This window comes from Asparagus officinalis, chromosome 3 (assembly GCF_001876935.1).
Source record: "Asparagus officinalis chromosome 3, Aspof.V1, whole genome shotgun sequence".
Taxonomy (NCBI): domain Eukaryota; kingdom Viridiplantae; phylum Streptophyta; class Magnoliopsida; order Asparagales; family Asparagaceae; genus Asparagus; species Asparagus officinalis.
The window spans coordinates 73,787,440-73,802,999 of NC_033796.1; the positions used below are offsets into that span (position 1 = coordinate 73,787,440).

The following is a 15,560-nucleotide window of genomic DNA, read 5'->3' on the forward strand; positions in this document are numbered from 1 at the left end:
CGAGAGTGTGCAAACCTATCTGAGAATGTGTTAAAATTAGAATATAAAATGATAATCTTCAACCCTTACTATGACTTCGGAGTTCTGGTGTAATGGTTCAAGAGACTTCAAGATAGTATCAAATCAGAGCACATTGAATTTAAGAGCTTTCTATTACATGGAATTTTGGGAACTATGCTTTTTCTATAATTGCTAAAAAGTTTTATCAAACTAAGATCTCTCTTGCCATTAGAGCTAGTACAAATTTGAAAATAAAGGATGCAGTAGAATCTTTTTATTGACCCAAAATATTCTGTAGCAAAGAAGTTGCAATATAGGAAAAATTGCTAAGTGCAGAAAATAAATGAATACTGCATGGGACGAACATGCAAAAAATATGGATTGGGATTCGCTTCCCTGTCATAAGGCACTATAAAAACCATTTCCTAAATTATAAATTAACTTTTATCTTTTAGAATGTTATATGCAGTCATCATTATAACGTCGTTCAAATTTTACCAATAGCGATTTAAGCAGCTTTAGAATTTACTAACCCCTTTAGTTTTACTTTGCAGCCCCTCAGTGAACTTAATTTTAAGACTATTTTACACTAGAGAATGAGAAAATTGTTTCTTTGACAAATAGACCCTTTGAGGGGTACAAGAGCCATTTTTCCCCGATATGGGGTATATTTATAAAAATAAAGTAGAGCGTAGTAATTTCAACATAACACACCAATGGTATCTTGATGCAGCGGAAGCGTAACCGAAATGACACAATTCGTTATCATACTAGCAAGATAGCACAAACCCTAGAAAACACAAACTTCTGGATAATATAAGCCAAGATTAAAAGTCTATATAAATTCATCCCACTTATATAAGGTATAAAACAACGCAAAAGTACTTAACTACCCATGTTCTAAAACAAAGAGACTTCCCAACATAAGAGATTTTCTACAAATAAATAAAAAAACTAGGAACTAAAAGTGGCCAAAGCTCTTCAACGCATGCTTAGAAAACTTTTTTGAGCTTTTAGAAAAAAACTAGGAACTAAAAGTGGCCAAAGCTCTTCAACGCATGCTTAGAAAACTTTTTTGAGCTTTTAGAAAACATATTATAATAGTGATTTTATGGGGCTCTTCAACGCATGCTTAGAAAACTTTTTTGAGCTTTTAGAAAACATATTATAATAGTGATTTTATGGGAGGAAAAAAAATTCCGCGCTGTTAAAGTTACATCTCGGAATCTCGCTAAAATCACCATCTTTTCTTATAACGTCTGGGCTTCACACGACCATATTTCATACTCCCTTTAAAAGCACGGGTTCAGAAAAATCTTTCTATGGTCAATATTACCCTTCACTATTTTAAATATTATATTTAAATTTAATCTATTCTAATTCTAATTATATCTTATCTAATCCCATATGAACTATTTATAGCTTAACAATTAAAAAAAAAAGATTAACAAACTACGTGAAATATTATTTTAAATTTTTTATTTAAATCTTAATCTATCTAAATACTAATTATATCCTATATTAACCCCACATGAACTACCTATAGCTCAGCAATTAAAAAAAAGATTTAATTCAAAAATTACACAAAATATCTTTTAAAATTCAAAATTACCCAAAACACCTTGACTTTTCAAAACTTAAAATAACAAACATGAAATCTAAAAATTAAAAATAACCCCTGAGGAATTTAAAAATTACAAAAAATTACAATTACACCCTCAATATTTCTAAAAGTGTAGAAACAACCTCAAAAATTTAAATTAGAAAAAAACCACCCTAAATTCAGTGACTTCAAAACTTGCAAACAACATAGATAGATTTTAGGGATTACCATTAGGCACTTAAAAACTTAAAACTTATAATAAATAACCTCAAAGTTACATAAACTACAAAAACTCCCTCAAAATAAAAATCACAAAAATCCTAAAATTTTAAAACTTATAACTAGTAGACATCAAATCTGAAAATTATCAGCAGATCGCTAAAACTTTGAATTTACCAAAAAACAACTCAAAGTTTTAGTAATTGTAAAAAAGAGGCTCAAAATTTTAGAGTTGAAAAAGCATCTTAACATTTGAAAACTTACCACCAACTCATAAAAACATAAAAATTACAAGCACCCAACATAAAATTTAAATTTTTTTAAAAAAATAATACTAAAGTTAAAAAAATTACAAAACACACCCTCAAAGTTTAAAATCACAAAAGGCTGAAATTTGGCAAAGAAAAGAGTAAATGTTTGATATCATTTCATTAAGATATATAAATTTAAGTTTCAAATTAAAGTTTATCATCCCTTTTCAGCATCTAAAAGTAGTCTAAGTTGACGCTGGTAAGTTGACGATCCGACGTTTCACCTCGCTGGAACAAAATCGATTTCTCTCGGATTTGATGCCGGGAGAACTTGCGTGATAAGTTTAAGAATAACTCTTAACGAGTTTAGGGACTCAAAAGGAGTTTAAACTCTGTAAAAGAGTTAATTTAAACCGAAAATCGGTTAATAAACCAAGGATAATAGCCCCAAGATCCTTGTTGCTGAAAAATGCTTCAAAATCTCCAAGCGTCGATCTTCAAAATCTGGATCCCAAAAAGATTGATCTCCAAAGATTCTCCTATGCAATAATGTCGATCTCTCTTTTTCTATTCGAAAAAGATCAAGGTCCAGATTAAGAAAAAGATCCGATCCCAAACTCTGTTGAGTTTTCTGTTATTTATAAGGGGGGGGGGGGAGATAAGAGGTTGCAACTGACCCCTTAAACCGCTCCTAAATGGGCGAGAATCCCTCAGAACGTGGGGAAAACGGTTTTGGCACAGTTCAGTTTGTGTTTGAATGAGTCAAACGCCAAAATTAGCGTTCTGGGCCCGAACTCTGGGTCTTAGACCTGAAATGCAGAGTTGGGCATATACCTAAGGCTGAAAACACATTGGCCACACCGCGTTACGAGTCTGAGATGCATAAGTGAACTCTGCGTTTTTTCTGGAATTGAAGAGATTATTGACTTCTAATCTCTTTCATTAGGGCATTTGCAGAGATCGTCATTTTGTAATTTCTATCTTAGCTCCTTGAAATGTGAGAGTCATTAGATTGTAACTCTCACTGTTGATTATGAAGACTGTTGAATTAAGGTTTTTTCATCGGTTGTCGCGAAGGTCGTCGAATTGTAACCTTTCTCGATCTACGTGAAAATTTTCTAATTATAGCCTATATTTTTTGATTTGATTGTGGAATTGTTATTGTGGAAGTCATCAAATTGTAACTACCATCATTGGTATTTGATGAGGATCAACTACCTGCAGTAATTTTTAGACAGCCTACAACAACGTCAAGATGAAATAGCAAAATCGCTAGATGGTTCAATTTCTAAGCTATTCAAAGCAAAAACACAACATTCTCTTCTTTCGAGTCAAGTTGAGGAAGCTAGTGCCACTGCCAATATTAGTAAAAATATATATAAGGTCATTGAGGAGCCCATGAATGAAGTCACTTATGCGGATGGAAGTCGTAATGAGGAAGCTAGTGATGAAGATCATGAAGAGCCTGTGAATGAAAATGTTCATGTGGACGAAAATGACAATGAAGTAGCTTTTAGTAAATATCATGAAAGCATACTTGATCTTGAGACAGATGTGGAAGTAAATTATGATCCGGGATTGTGGGGAAGTATAAATGATACTAAGAGGGTGATGATAGTTCAACATGGTCCTATCAAGATTTTAAAGAAAAATGATGAGTTTCCAAGTGAAAAGAAGAGTGAGAGAAATAGAAGTTTTTCTTCCAAATATTGCATCCGTGAATTTTCAAATGGCGAGAAGCATGAAAGGAAATGGCTTGTCTATTCAAATGAACTGAATAGGGTATTTTTTTTATTGTAAGTTGTTCAAGAATAAACCAATGACAACCAATTTGGCGGAGAATGAAATAGACGATTGGCATAACCTTCCTACAAAGCTTAGAGAGCATGAAAGTAATCTGGAGTATTGTGCAAATGTTATGAAGTGGGTTGACTTGCAAAAAGACTAAAACTAAAGGCAACAATTGATAAAGATATAGAAGCACAAATTGACAAAGAGAAAACTCGTTGGAAGATGATACTAGTTCGAATCATTGCGGTTGTGAAGACTCTTTCTCGAAATGGTTTGTCATTTCGTGGAACTAATGAGAAGATTTATGAGAAGAACAACGGACTTTTTTGTTAACTTATAGAGTTCCTTGCAGAATCCAATCCAATTATGCAAGATCATGTTCGGTGTGTGGTAGATAAAGAAGTTCAGAGCCATTATCTTAGCCATTAAATTCAAAATGAATTGATAATTTTGTTGGTCAATGAGATCAAAGCAAAAATTCTTGACAAAATTTTAAAAGCAAAGTATTTTTTAGTTATTCTTGATTGTACGCCGGATTTAAGCCATGAGGAACAAATATCAATTATCATTAGATGTGTGGATATTGAAGATACAAATCAAGTCAAGGTGGAAGAGTTTTTTCTTGTATTTAATTATCATTAGATGTGTGGATATTGAAGATACAAATCAAGTCAAGGTGGAAGAGTTTTTTCTTGTATTTATAAAGGTTGATGACACGTCGGGACTTGGGCTTTTCAATCAACTTGAAGATACTTTGAATGAACTTAATCTCAACATTGATGATATAAGAGGTCAAGGTTATGACAATGGGTCAAATATGAAAGGTAAACATCAAGGTGTACAAAGAAGACTTCTTGACATAAATCTTCGAGCTTTTTATACACCATGTGGGTGCTATAGCTTAAACCTTGCACTATGCGATATGGCAAAATCTTGTGTCAAATCTAGAAATTTTATTTGCATATGTGCAAAAGGTTTACACTTTGTTTGCTAGATCAACACATCGGTGAGATGTTCTTAAAACATATGTAAAGAGTCTGACACCAAAGCCATTGTTGGTTACTCGTTGGGAAAGTCATGTTGAAAGTATTAAAGCAATCCGATATCAAGCACTGGAGTTGAGAGACGCTTTGATTGAAATTACAAATAGTTCTAAAGAGGACATTGTGATGGCAGAAGCTAAAGGCTTGTGTAAAAATGCTTTGGAGGATTTTGAGTTCTTGATTAGCTTGTGTATTTGGTATAAGATTTTAGATAAAGTCAACCGAGTTAGCAAAGTTCTTCAACAAGAAGAGATGAATTTGGAGGATGCAATTACAAGAATAAACGAGCTTATTGTTTTCTTTCAAAAGTTTAGACAAGACGGTTTTGAAAACATGATGAAATTAAGAAGCCAATGAACTTGCTAATGATGTTGGTATCGATCCGACATTTTCGATAAAAAGAGTGGTTTGTAGAAAAAAGCATTTTGATGAGGATGTGGAAGCGAATGTTGAAGGTAGTCAATCACTGGAGGATAATTTTAGAGCTTCCTATTTCCTCCATATTATTGATCAAGCTCTTTCATCACTCAAAGATCGTTTTGAACAATTCGAGCTCTATGAAGAAATCTTCAGATTTTTGTTTAATGCAAAGTTCATGAGTATTGGTGAAGAAAAATTGATGGAACATTGTACTAAATTACAAAGATACTTAAAACACAACTGACAATGTGATATACATGGGAAAGATTTATTCAATGACCTACGAGCTTTGCAAACAACATTGCTGAAGGAAGTGACTAAATCAATAGACACCCTTGATTTCATAAGATCTTATTGGTATGATGGTGGCTTTCAATGTGCATGTGTTGCTTATCGGATTTTATTAACTATCCCAGTTACGGTTGCCTCGGCGGAGAGAAGTTTTTTCAAGTTGAAATTGATAAAAAGTTATCTTTGCACTACCATGTCACAGGAACGATTGAATGGATTGTCAATGATATCAATTAAAAATGAATACTTGGAGAAACTTGAGTATGATGACCTAATTGAAGAATTCGCTTCAAAAAAATTCAAGGAGAAGTATTTTTCTCTGAATTAAATTGTAACACAAATGTAATCTCTTCTTATATGAATATTGATTTTGCATGAGAATATTATCAGTTTGAGCCCAATATAGAACGCTAAGTTGTATTATATATATTCATTTTTATCGTTATTGTTTGTACCAAATTTTTAATATAAGGGGCAACCAAAATTGGTTTGGGCGGCAACCCAAAGCTCGGGGCCGGCCCTGACTAAATACCTACATTTTTCATTGCTAATTTGCCTTAGATTATAATATTTTAATTTCTTTGGTATTTGAAGAACAAAGTATGGAATTTATAAATACTTACTAATTTTTCTTATATCTTCCATAAAAAATTCTTCTTTGGTTGGAATAAAATTATTAAATATTTCTTCAGTGTAACTCAGTTGATGCTTCTTTAATAGATATGCCTTATGTTAATACCGATTCAAATGATTTAGGGACTTATTATTTCCGTCACTTTCTCATTTATAACGAAAATAGCTTGATTCTTTTGAAGGATATCTCCGTACCGTGCCTACTCGGCTAGAAAATTTTGTGACTAGAGAATATATAGTTTGCCAACATAAGTTTCGTGGCCCATTAAGAACTTCAATATTCCAAAGATGTGGCCCATTAGGCAAAATATTTGTGCTACTATTGGACGGTCCAGATTAATCAATCTATCTGCCCTCTTGATATAAACCCCAAACCTCACAATCCATAATTTCCCTGAGCATGTAACTTCAGGCCGCGGTTTTTTCTGTTTCCTTCTCTCGCTCGCTCATCTCGCCGCTTTGATCTCTTCGTTAGATCCAAGAAGAAGGTAATAATACTAAACCTAGATCTAAAGATAATTTCTTTTTGTGTTTTAGAATCGAAATCTTCTCATGCTGTTAGATTTGATGATTCTAGTCTAAATCTAAGTTTTAATGACATTTTTTGTGGTTTTTTTAAGTTCAATATCGCCAATCCCACCACTGGGGTGCCAGAAAAAGCTCGAGATTGACGACGACCAGAAGCTGTAAGTTTTTTCATTTACAAGTTATGATCTGTTGAGTTCCTTTATTAGTTTCATTGCGCCTTTGTTGCATTATTTGTTCCTGTTTAGTATTTCATAGGTCGCCAAAGATGGTGTATTTATTTTATTTGTTACTTGGTTAATTACGGTTTCTAGTACTTAGTCTAAACCCTATGAGTGTTTAATACCTATGATCTTGTCATTGTACAGCATCAAATGTGAACTTTGAGCTAATTATTAGCCACAGTTGTTAAGGTTGGAGCTTAACACGTAGAAGGCTTCTCTTATCCCATATACCTTTGCCAAATAGGATATTCATGACATAGTTCCCCAAAACTCGTATAAATAAATCCCTGCATCACTTAAGTTGTCTCAAATAAGCCCCTCAGGCCATAACTGTCATCTGTCTGCAGTTTTATTCTTACTGGGATAGCTAGTTAAGGCAACAACCTTTATCTTCTTCGAGATTCACCGTAAAAACTATTTTTTCTTTTCTTACGGAACATAAACTCATGCATGACTGTTGTTTGGCTGAATAACCTGACATGTAACTTCTCTATTGACGTTTTTCAGAAATAACATCTGCGACTAGTGGTGCAATGTCGTTTGATGCAGTCCTTTTGTTTTTTGGAGTTTTAATATTTTAAGAAATGATTTTCCAGACCTCATCTATGCCTTAAGTTGTTATTGCAAGTGTTCTTTTTGTTTTGTTTTAAGAAGCATGCTTATTATAGAATGTTAATGATAGCAAGTAGTTAATGGGCATTTTCGCATCTATTATATCATTTCTATGTGAGTAAGCTTCATTGTTTAGTAGCTAGCGTTCACTGTCAATTCAGTTGTTTCATTACTAATAACTTTAAATAAAAGAATGTTCAGTCCTTCTCTGTTTCTGTGCGCAACATGTAGTGCTTTTGATGTTGTTTTGTCACCCTTATGATTTTAATAACTGTTCATTCTTTGATCTTAGTTCTTTAGGTAATTGATCATGGAATCTTATTCCATGACATTATTAGTTTGTTATACTACAGTTCTACAGTTCTGAATACTTGTGAGACATCATGCACTAATCAGAATTATGTTATTTGGCGAACAATCTCTTCCACTATTTCTCCCCAATTTGTTTGTGAGACATTGCAATTTAATTCTCAGTATAGGCACTATGCAATTTGATTCTTATTGTATGTAAATTACCATATAAGCCATCATCCACCCTATCTCCTCTGTTGGTTGATGTGTGTCCATGTTACTTGCTGTCTGTAAAAGTGCATGTCTGCGCATTGCATATTTTATTTTCTGATCCATCTCCTGACTGTTCTTCCTTTATACAGCTCAATAAAACAAAAACAAAACATTTCCCTCAATTGGAAACCTAGGTTCTGAGTTCTGAGTAGCAGTCATCTCCTCCTCTTTCCCCCTCTCTCTCGTGAAAAGAGGAAGGAGATGAAGGCGGTGACCGGTACTGTGACCTCATCGAAACCGATTTCTCTGTCTAAAGCGTCGGCGGCCCTCTCCCGCTTCGCCGTCGGCGACAACGGAGCTCGCCGCGAGATCTCCGCCTATTTGAAGCGCGTGTCCAACGCTTACCAAGATCTCGTTCAGGTGCACCAAGAGCTGAGGTCCATAAGGAAGGGAGCAGGCGTCGAGATCAAGCGAGAGGTTGAGGATGAAGACAAATCGAGTAAGAGGAGGAAGGAGGAACATCAGGATCCAAACCCTGATCTTTCTGTCAATCCCTTTATTGTTAAGAAAGGTGAGAATGACCTTCTTGGGTTGACTGATGTTGAGAAGCCAAGGATAAGAGGACCTAAGAGGGCCTCCAAAATCCGTAAGTTGTTCAACCTCTCTAAGGAAGATGATGTTCGCAAGTATGTCAACACTTACCGTAGGACCTTCACTAACAAGAAAGGTTAGTTATTTACGTTTATCAGTTGCAAACTTAATTTGATGATTATTTTGATGATTGTTTTGCTTTTTTTTGGAGAGATGTGCTGTTACTATGTTGTCAGTGCCTTATCACTCTTTCTTTCTTGCTATGTTTTAAAACATAGAATGATAGAGGAGCCCTTTGTCTTTTTTAAGTTTTGGTTCCTGCCTCTGCTTATTCCATTTTTACCAGTCACAAGTGTTTTCTACTTTTTTGAATCTCAATTCGTTGCAAAATATTGAGAACTCATAATCCGTCATCCCATGTTGATCTTAAATGGGAAAAAGGGTTGATATTTGTTGTGCCGTATAATGTTGATCTTAAATAGGAAAAAGTGATGATATTGGTTTTGCCAGTATAAAAGTTCTCCCTTGGCGGTATATTCAAGCATAATTTATACATTGATGATTTTTTGTGTTTCTCTCTCCTCTTTACAAATAAATGTTAATGCTCTAGCTAATGCTTCCATTCTCTTATTCTGAAAAAGAGTACATTCATCATACACTTCATTTTATAATAGTTTTTAATATAATATTCCATCCAGAGGATTCAATTGTTTGTTCATTGATGATGGTAGTTTTTCTTAAGATAGGTTTAATGCTGACTATCAATGCGTAATGCCCCATTAGTGGTCTAAATGTAATGCAGACTATCAGTGTGTGATGCCCCATTAGTGTTCTAAATGTTTATCTAAAGAAAAGTGCAGGCTTGACATCTTAACCCAACACAGAACTTTTTGTTGCCATTTTGCTGTGGTGATTAGACTCAAATGTTATTTGAGCACACCTTTTTTGTCTTTGACGTTCCCCTTTTATGTCAATAACTATCAATCAAATCTTTACTCTTTACTTTAGTGCCTGTTAAGCTCTCCAGGATTAGATGGATATGATTGATAAAATCAGAAATTTTAGAATCCCAATTGTTCGCTTTTTCCGTCAATTTTGATGGATGAACGGAAAACATGAGAGGTTTTAGACTTTTCCACATTTTGGATAAGCAATCTGTTAGTTTTAGGTGACAATAAGAGGCATGGCAACTCATATGATACAAAAGTTAGTTGCTAATCTATCATGTTTACTCAGGCTCTTATATGTAGTTTCCACTATTTTCATTGTTTAATAAGTTAGTTGCTAATCTATCATGTTTACTCAGGCTCTTATATGTAGTTTCCACTATTTTCATTGTTTAATAACTTTTTCATACAATCTGAGCGAAAAGCTTGGCTCTTATATGTAGTTTCCACTATTTTCATTGTTTAATAACTTTTTCATACAATCTGAGCGAAAAGCTTTAAGGTAGGATTTCTGATCTATGAAGCACGGATACTTCCCCCAAGGCCACGAATCCGTGTCCGACACGAATCGGACACGGATTCGTGCGGACACGTGCAAGACACATGTTCCTCTCTTTGTTGTTGATTTATAGTGCTGGTATTGTTAAACATTAAAAAAATTGATTTGGAGCATGTTTGGCATATGGTGAAGTGGTTTTAGGCAACTGCAGTGGAAAACAATTCAGTGGATAATGGACATAGATGGTGAAAATTGGTTTATTTTAACTCGTACTCCAACAAAACAGTGGTCTATTTTCATTTTTTTGGGTGGATTATGTGATACGAGGTTTGACAGACATGAAAGCATGCATTCGTGATTCCTCACTAAATCCCGAGGGCCAAATTTTTGGTAAATTTAAGTAATGTTTGTTTTTGGTAGTTTTGATGGATTATAACTTATTGCCGGGTGTTATACATGAGAATAGACTATAATTCACTATATTACCAAACAATTTAGATTGTGATTCACTTGGATTAAAATCTCTAGGTTAATATTCCATATGTAGATTATAATCCAAAGTGGAATGCAAAGTTTACCGAGCATGCTCTTTTTATTTTATCTCTACTTCGCTAGCTTGTTGAAATTCATTGGTACTAGTTGATGAGTCAGTTTATGGTCCAATAAGTTCCTGCTTTTTTTTTTGTTGGTGGGATATTAGGTGGTGTTTGGCAGCTCTCTTATTATCCAGGTTAGTGGAGCTAATCTAGTTAAAAGGTTGAATTGTTGTTTCGGTAACATTGGGCTAACTCCAAATTTGATTTTTTCAGTTCAAATTTAGGCCCTTATCCATGTTAGGATTGAACAATCCCTCTATCTGGTTTACAACTAACCCAGTTAAGGTCTTGACTAGGTTAGTAGGGAGCAACCAAACACATGCTACTCTCATTATAGATATGTTTGGTTGAGGGTTTTTTGAGGTTATAATACCGTAGGTGTCAGCTTGCTACAGTATTCTAATGTAGCAGCTACTGTAGCTGAGTTGGCAGTACCCAGTTAATTCATAGGGAAAAAAACTCTGTTTAGGGTGGAGTTACTGTAGCTGCTAGGTACCGTTGGACCACCTCACTATGTGATACTGTAGCGATCAGGCGGTTTACAACGGAATATCCAAACAGACCCTTATGTGAATTAGAAGGGAATCATGGTTGTGTTCTGCTCAGCTGCCCCTCTTGCTTTTCGTCAGTTCTTGATTGCCTCTGCTTCAAATCACTTGGTGTTTGTGCTATCGTATTATTAGTTCTCCTCCTATGCTACAGCCTGTACGTTCAGTAGTTTTGATAACATTAAGCTGCTGCTGCTGCTATTATACATATTCTATCTATAATGTTTCATTGAAACAGACCCTGGTCCGGGCATTAACAGCTACTGCAACTCCAGAAATGGTGTTAGTCTAGTTGGCGATACTTTCGCCAAACGCTACTACTACATTCTCCCTGCTGCAAGTGCGACACTGAAAACATAATCTGCCAACTCAGGACTCTGACGATATCATTTTCGACACGTGGTCGTGCACCCTCCTGCGGTTCCTCCTGATCTCTCCGGGCCTCCCCGACTGCAGGTCCCCCATCATCATCATCCCCTCCACAAACGCCGCGAAAAAGGCCGCCTCGTCGACGCTGAACCTCAACACCACATTCCCTCGTCTCCTCGCTCCCCCCGAGAACAGCGTCTGATCCGAATTCAAGATCCCCCTCCCCCGAACCAAATCCCTAAAGTACCGGTTGTCTAACGCCACCTGCGTCAAGTCCATACCCTCGGTCACGTTCCCGTCCCCGTTGGCCGGACACTAAGGCGGTTAGATGATGGCGTAGTCGCCTGGTTGATGGCGGGTCAGAGCCTGTCCGGGTGCTGGATTGCGTTGTGAGGGCGGAATAATGACCTGGAGAAGCGCACGACCGGTCGCCGGCAATTGGAGTGGGAGCTTTTGACAACGAACGAGGTCCGGTAGAACGTGAGTTGAACTTGGTGCAAGAGGCTTGGATGAAGTCTAAGGATCGGCTCTCCGGCTTGCATTCACGATTGTCCGATCTTCTTGGCTTGCCGTCAAGCATGGTCTAAGGTCCGATGTTTTACTCCCAATCTGACTCCGCTCTAACAATAAAGGATATATACTTGGCCCTCACTAGTTGTTGATCACTCATGGCCACAAAATGGCGAATTACAAGTTAATTATGTGAAAAACTTCCTATCAGAAATATCTATTCTAAGGCTCGCTTTTTAATGAGAAAATCATGCACGCATTAACCGAGAAAATCTTTTAACTAAGTGGGCAAAATCAAAACACTTTAGAACCTCCAACCGAGAAAAGAAAGCTCGCGCCATAGGGGGAAACAGAAATTAACTTTTTTTTTTTGTAGAGAAGAAAAAAAAGTGTTGCAATCATATACAGCAAAGATGATGATTAGCGTCATGACACAAAGTCAAACCGATGAGTGGACTTTGTACTTCTCGAGTTCAGATCATTGCACTGAATTAGTGCAGATGTTGATTGTAAAATTCCTCTTAGCTTCACTCAGCAATCGCGCCGTACACTTAAAAACAGCCTAAAAAAATATACTCCAAGGAATGCTTATTTGATGATATCTGATATAGCATATAAATAAGAGAGATAATCTATAGTAGGTATATATATCAACGTATATATATAATATATATTAGCATATATATGATATATAATATAATATATAACTAATATTATACATTATATATATCTAATATATGAAGAAATATGTTGTATGTGTGGTACAAGACAAATTTTGGCTGTAGTGCCGATGTCAGTGTCACATCTTCAAATCCACAGTCGATAGCGCTCATGGGTGATGTGTCCCTATATTGAATAGAGGGTGGAGGGAGCATGTGACACCTGTAACACCAAGCAGCGAAAAACCCTTTTGTGGCTTGGACAAGGGAATAACACATTAATTCTCATATGTATCATATATAATAGTATATACTTATATACATACTGTATGATATATATTAGGGTATATACATATAATTAATAATATATACTGGTACGTTACTAATATATCACTCACATACTATATTAGTATCCCAACATCGACCAACACACACACCCACACGACTTCCTACTCACCTCACTCACCTATATACCAACTCATAGATATACTAATATAACCGAGCGTAATGGTATATACACACAGCGACACACACACACACCACCACACCCGAGCCCACCACAACATCACACATATCACATATGGAGATTAATGGGTCCGCACTTAGAGCGAGCGGGGATTTCCTCTAGTGACCAATGATGTGGATCAATGCATGTGAGCACAACCGTCCCACACTCACGATGAAGGAGAAGAGATAGCAGCCAGAGAGGATATCGACGCCTCGCGGGGATTGTGCTACCATCATCTCTACTCACCATCAGCATAGTAATTAAACTTTTACTCACTCACTCACATCATACTAACACACTCTCTCTGATACTAATAACTATCACCCAGCCCCGCTAGTATCACCCCTAATATATATAGTAGTACTAGTAATGATATATAGATGTATACTAGTATACTCTAAATATAGTATAAGGCTATAGTATATATATATAGCAAGGAATCTTATCTCAACGTTAAGTTGACATCCACCAAACTTCTTAACGCAGATTAGGATACATTTCCTAGGAGTCCTTGGCAATGATAAATTGAAACGAGCTTTGATATATACTAGGATTTTAATGCACGTGCAATGCACGGATAATACTTGATTATGTAATTTTTGTTTATTTTTTTACTAACATTTTGTTTCCTGATGCGGTTTTCCTCTTCTGAGATGCTTGGCTACACGTACCGGAGCTTGCTTGATGATATCTGATATAGCATATAAATAAGAGAGATAATCTATAGTAGGTATATATATCAACGTATATATATAATATATATTAGCATATATATGATATATAATATAATATATAACTAATATTATACATTATATATATCTAATATATGAAGAAATATGTTGTATGTGTGGTACAAGACAAATTTTGGCTGTAGTGCCGATGTCAGTGTCACATCTTCAAATCCACAGTCGATAGCGCTCATGGGTGATGTGTCCCTATATTGAATAGAGGGTGGAGGGAGCATGTGACACCTGTAACACCAAGCAGCGAAAAACCCTTTTGTGGCTTGGACAAGGGAATAACACATTAATTCTCATATGTATCATATATAATAGTATATACTTATATACATACTGTATGATATATATTAGGGTATATACATATAATTAATAATATATACTGGTACGTTACTAATATATCACTCACATACTATATTAGTATCCCAACATCGACCAACACACACACCCACACGACTTCCTACTCACCTCACTCACCTATATACCAACTCATAGATATACTAATATAACCGAGCGTAATGGTATATACACACAGCGACACACACACACACCACCACACCCGAGCCCACCACAACATCACACATATCACATATGGAGATTAATGGGTCCGCACTTAGAGCGAGCGGGGATTTCCTCTAGTGACCAATGATGTGGATCAATGCATGTGAGCACAACCGTCCCACACTCACGATGAAGGAGAAGAGATAGCAGCCAGAGAGGATATCGACGCCTCGCGGGGATTGTGCTACCATCATCTCTACTCACCATCAGCATAGTAATTAAACTTTTACTCACTCACTCACATCATACTAACACACTCTCTCTGATACTAATAACTATCACCCAGCCCCGCTAGTATCACCCCTAATATATATAGTAGTACTAGTAATGATATATAGATGTATACTAGTATACTCTAAATATAGTATAAGGCTATAGTATATATATATAGCAAAACTTATGTCAACTTAAGTTGACATCCACCAAACTTCTTAACCATTAGATATTTCCTAGGGATCCTTGCATGATATGAAACGACTTTATATATACTAGATTTTATGCACGTGCAATGCACGTGGTTAAATACTGTGATTATGTATTTTTGGTTTATTTTTTTACTAAATTTTGTTCCTCGGTTACTCTTTGATAATTTTTGCTCACTTTGATTAAGTATTTTTTTGGTTTATTTTCTTACTAAAAATTGTTCCTCGATTACACTTTAATTATTTTTTATTTGATATTTGTTTGAATAGACTATACACAGTTTAAATTTTTGTGTTGATAGTTGAATTGTCAGGAGATAAATATAATCTAAAGTCAATTTAAATTTTTATTTCATTTGGATCGGCATGAAACCGAGCTTGACCTGAGAAAGTATAATGTTATGAAAGTGAAAACACTTGAAAAAATAACATTATAAAAGGAAGATGAATAATAAAGCCAATGAGCCAAGATGATTAGTTTAAAGTGGGCTAAAATG

The 15,560-nt window shown here is 35.5% G+C and overlaps 1 protein-coding gene across 1 annotated transcript; it reads left to right on the plus strand.

Moving 5' to 3' along the window:
• On the plus strand, positions 6,652–12,002 carry LOC109834332 (40S ribosomal protein S6-like). Its single transcript, XM_020402333.1, has 4 exons — positions 6,652–6,739; positions 6,872–6,937; positions 8,266–8,843; positions 11,536–12,002. The coding sequence occupies exons 3-4, from the start codon at positions 8,378–8,380 to the stop codon at positions 11,655–11,657; spliced, it is 588 nt and encodes a 195-aa protein (XP_020257922.1). The 5' UTR covers positions 6,652–6,739; positions 6,872–6,937; positions 8,266–8,377; the 3' UTR covers positions 11,658–12,002.